Genomic DNA, 4860 nt, shown 5'->3' on the forward strand with positions numbered 1-4860 from the left:
CGGCTCGAATTGGTAAGGTACAATCGATACCATCTTTTCTATGTATTGACAAGGGCTCCAGGGCTGTCATTCCGTCATGGCAATGGGCTTTTCGCTTCCGACACGCGCTGTACGCGGTAGACCAATCCAGAGCCAAGCTCTCTACGGCTCTGGACCAATCACAAAGGACTGCGCCATCTGACCAATCACAGCAGTGAGGGCTCACGGAAAGGAGGGGTTTAGAGAGACTGATTCTTTGAACTGCTTCGCACGAGTCGTTTACGAATCATTTAGAAATGAGGTAAAATTAAATCTATCTACGGCTCTGGACCAATCACAAAGGACTGCGCCATCTGACCAATCACAGCAGTGAGGGCTCACGGAAAGGAGGGGTTTAGAGAGACTGATTCTTTGAACTGCTTCGCACGAGTCGTTTACGAATCAGTTAGAAATTAGGTCAAATTAAATCTACTTTTTGAGAAAACTAACGTGTTTTTTGACCTCGCATGCATGTAAACCTGTTTTAGGAGACTCATAAAACAATATTAACAACCTTAAAAATGGCATAATAGGGGCACTTTAAATTAAATAAAAGTCTTCATTTTTATATTAATAATATTTTTGCTGCTGTATATGTATGGTTTGCATATAAAGTGATTTGACTTTGATACATTTTATTTAACTGGTTTAGCTGATTTTCCTGGTGGACTTTTTAAGTATGCATGCAAGCTTTTTGGCCTCAAAATGTTTAAAATAAAATAAAATGATAAAATATATTAAAATAATAATGTGTTTTTAATGCATTATTAATAAACTAAATTATTAATAAAGTACATTAGAAATAATCATATAATATAACATTTTATAATAAAAAATATTAATTTATAAAATAAGTTAATATGCATTTGCTCCAGTGGATTCTGAAGATTGCATGCATGGGCTAAAATTTTCAAAATTAAATTAAAATAAATTATATTACAGCTATTTTTTTTCAATGCATTATAAAAATAAAATCATTCTTACTGTAAGACTATGTAACATAAATTTAAAGTAATAGTAATTGTAAGCTAATTATATTGCGCTACAGAGTAAACATGGTATGTCACAATGCTGTTGTACTGTATTGCTACACACCCAAAAGCATGCATTTCCCTTTTTGTTTATTTCTGCATGTTATGTGTTTTCTTGCATTTAGGTCCCAACTGCCAGACAAATATTAACGAGTGTGCGTCCAACCCCTGCCTAAACCAGGGCACCTGCATCGACGACGTGGCCGGATTCAAGTGCAACTGTATGCTGCCTTACTCAGGTACAAACACACACGTAACAGCCATTGTACAGCTGGTTCTTGTTTTGAAACGGCAGGTTTTGCAGAGGTGTGTGTAAGAATGTCAGGGGACGTCATATAACAGCACTGTGTCGAGGGTGGCCACTCAAATAGGCCCATTTCCTGTTTGGCCCCTTCCTGTTTCCTGTTGAGGCAAAGAATTGACAATAGAAGGAAACGCCAAGTGACTTCCTGCTTCAGCTGGTCATAATGGAAACAGATAAGGAAGTGCCTGCAGGAACTGAGTTGGAAAAATGAGCCAATAGAAGAGCGAAACTGAGATAACAAAGAATCAACAGGCTTTTTGCTCATTTTCTGCATTGATTTTGAGGAAAAAAACTGCAGAATTCTGGGTGGATTTAAACATGGTCAAATGTTTAATATACTTTTACTGGTAGCAGAAAACATTCAAATTAGCCAAAATATTTAATAAACAAACATTCAGGGGATGTACAGTATGCTTTTGCAGTGTTTTCCTGCCTGTATCAGTGTTATTTTGGTATCATGCATATACTATTGTAGTCAACAAATTTTTTTTAAGTAAAAAAATGTATTTTAGCATCTGTTGAATTTCTTTTATATTTTTATATTTCTATGTTTTATTTATATTTTCAGTTTTTTATTATTTTATATTTTCAATTATTTATTTTATTTCAGTCTTAGTAATTTAATAAGTTTTAACAACTTGTTGTGTATTGTTTTAGTCATTTTAATTAGCTTTTGTTTTGTTTTAAAAAGTTATTTTAGTATAATTTGAATTATTTATTTTTACTATTTAAATGTTTAATAATTTTGTTATATCGTTTTAGTTTAGTTTTTCATTAGTTTTTATTTGTTTGTTAATGTTATTTTAGTATTAAATAGTATTGAATAATAGGTTTTTTTATTTTTATATTTTAGTTTTTTTATTCATTTTACACTTATAGCAGTTATACTCTAGTTAAAGTTTTTATAATTTTGTGTTGTCATTTTTTTGTTTGTTTTTGTTTTATAAACATTATTTTAGTAATAAAAGTAATAAATTAATAATTATTTAGTAATAAAATAAGTTTTTTATTTTATGAATGTTTATTTTATTTCAAGTTGATATAATAATCCTGGCCTATATGTAAATTTCGCATCAGTTTTGACACTTTGACACAATGTGTGTTTCAGGCGAGGTGTGTGAGAGCGTTTTGGCTCCCTGTGCTCTGCGTCCTTGTAAGAACGGAGGTGTCTGTCGCGAGTCTGAGGATTTTCAGAGCTTCTCTTGTGCTTGTCCTGCTGGATGGCAAGGTAAGAGTGTGTGAGATTATGTGCATTTCATGTTCTCTGCATGTCGTGATCTTCATCATAACTGCTGTCGTCTCACTACAGGTCAGACGTGTGAGGTGGATATTAACGAGTGTGTGAGGAATCCTTGCACTAACGGAGGAGTGTGTGAGAACCTGCGTGGAGGATATAAGTGCCGCTGCAACCCCGGATTCAGCGGAGATCTGTGCCAGAACGACATTGACGATTGCGCGCCAAGTAAGACACGCAGAACACGCACAAACCTAGACAGCATTTCTGGGCATCATAGAACATTAGATGGTGCTCGTTATCCCTATAATGCTGTCTACATGGGCCGCTTTCTTACTTTTAACATTTTATAATCACTCTGTGATGTTTTATGCTATCTTCAGTAATGTAATTGCATTTGTTTTTCTTAGTTTAATGTGCTTTATTGTACATTTGTATTACTACAGCAGTACAAATGAAGAAAAAGAAAAATAACAAGTCCAAATGGTAAAATAAAATGCTTTCTTACTTTTAACATTTTAATTCACAGAGTGATTACTTTTAATCACTCTGTGATGTTTTATGCTATCTTCTGTAATGTAATTGCATTTGTTTTTCTTAGTTTAATGTGCTTTATTGTACATTTGTATTACTACAGCAGTACAAATGAAGAAAAATAAAAAATAACAAGTCCAAATGGTAAAATAAAATAAGGTAAAAAAGGTAAATCAAATTAAATTTAAAAAATAAAATAAAAAAATGAAAATTTTATAAAATGTTGCTTTATTTTAAAATAAAAATATTTAATTATAATTAATGTGTTTTATAGTGCATTTGTTGCTAAAGTCGTGCAAATTAAGAAAAATAAGTGCAAATGACAAAATAAAATTATTGTAAAAGAAAATTTAATGAAAAAATGTAAAGAATAAATTAATAAAAAACTGAAAATTAAATAAAATTATTTAAAAATGTAATATTTCATGTGCTTTATTTGCACTGTTTTAATAATACAAATGTACAAAAAGCAATATAACAAGGGCAAATGTAAAAATTAGGTTAAAAATGTAAAATTAATGTAAATGCAGAAAATGAAAAAAAAAATGCTGTTTCTGGATTGACCTAGTAATACTAAAGTACAATAAAGCAAAAGAAAAAAGAAAAAAATGAATGTAAAAAGAAAAATTTAAAAAAGAAAATTAAATAATAATGTAGTTTCATTTTTAAAATAAGGTATGTAACACAAATAATTAACAAAAAGGAAAATATTATGTGGCAACAAACAGAAGTTATTAGTAGTAAAGAAAGACTGAATATGGCAGTGATGGCAATTCTTCTCTCTCTCTCTCAGATCCGTGCAGTAACGGCGGTATGTGTCAGGACCGTGTGAACGCCTTTGTGTGTGTGTGTTTGGCTGGTTTCCGTGGTGAGCGCTGTGCAGAGGACATCGACGAGTGTGTGAGCGCCCCCTGCCGAAACAGAGGGAACTGCACCGACTGCGTCAACAGCTACACCTGCAGCTGTTCTGTAGGATTCAGCGGCATCAACTGTGAGATCAACACACCCGACTGCACTGAGAGGTACGCACACGACACGTTTTCAAATGCATTTTAAATTTGTTACTTTTACTTGCATTAATTTATTTTTCGCTTGCATACAAGCAATCTCAATCTGTGTTGTTTCTCCTCTCCAGCTCTTGTTTTAATGGCGGAACATGTGTGGACGGCATAAACTCTTTCTCATGCGCGTGTTTGCCGGGATTCACTGGGAATTACTGCCAGCATGACGTTAACGAGTGCGACTCACGGCCGTGTCAAAACGGAGGCACCTGTCAGGATGGATACGGCACCTACAAATGCACCTGTCCTCACGGATACACCGGACTCAACTGCCAGGTACACAAACACACGCTGTTTTTGCTCTCTAAATGAGTCTAAAGGAATATATAAATTTATTTATTTATATAAATATATTTAATTAGTTTACATAGTTACATTAACATTTTTATATTTTATTTATTTTTACATAAAGTGGTGTATATTTTTTTTAATATTATATAAACAATATATTTTATATTGTTATTTTTTTCCCTTTAATTTTTAGTAGTATATTTTCATGAAATAGATATATTTGGTGCATGTTTTATTTCCTGACGCTTGTGCGTTTCAGAGTCTGGTGCGCTGGTGTGACTCTTCCCCCTGTAAGAACGGTGGCTCATGTTGGCAGCAGGGGGCTTCTTTCACCTGCCAGTGTGCCAGCGGCTGGGCCGGCATCTACTGTGGCGTCCCCAGTGGCAG

The 4860-nt window shown here is 33.5% G+C and overlaps 1 protein-coding gene across 1 annotated transcript in view; it reads left to right on the forward strand.

The window, feature by feature from the left end:
• Window positions 1-4860, forward strand: part of LOC107585681 (notch receptor 1) — a 40765-nt gene that overhangs the window by 27584 nt on the left and 8321 nt on the right. The window contains exons 14-19 of the mRNA XM_016272809.1: window positions 1175-1288; window positions 2462-2581; window positions 2663-2815; window positions 3915-4143; window positions 4257-4458; window positions 4733-4853. Of these exons, the coding sequence (XP_016128295.1) occupies window positions 1175-1288; window positions 2462-2581; window positions 2663-2815; window positions 3915-4143; window positions 4257-4458; window positions 4733-4853 (939 nt within the window). The remainder of the gene's footprint in view (window positions 1-1174; window positions 1289-2461; window positions 2582-2662; window positions 2816-3914; window positions 4144-4256; window positions 4459-4732; window positions 4854-4860) is intronic.

This window comes from Sinocyclocheilus grahami, unplaced genomic scaffold (assembly GCF_001515645.1).
Source record: "Sinocyclocheilus grahami isolate Dianchi unplaced genomic scaffold, SAMN03320097.WGS_v1.1 scaffold73.1, whole genome shotgun sequence".
NCBI lineage: Eukaryota > Metazoa > Chordata > Actinopteri > Cypriniformes > Cyprinidae > Sinocyclocheilus > Sinocyclocheilus grahami.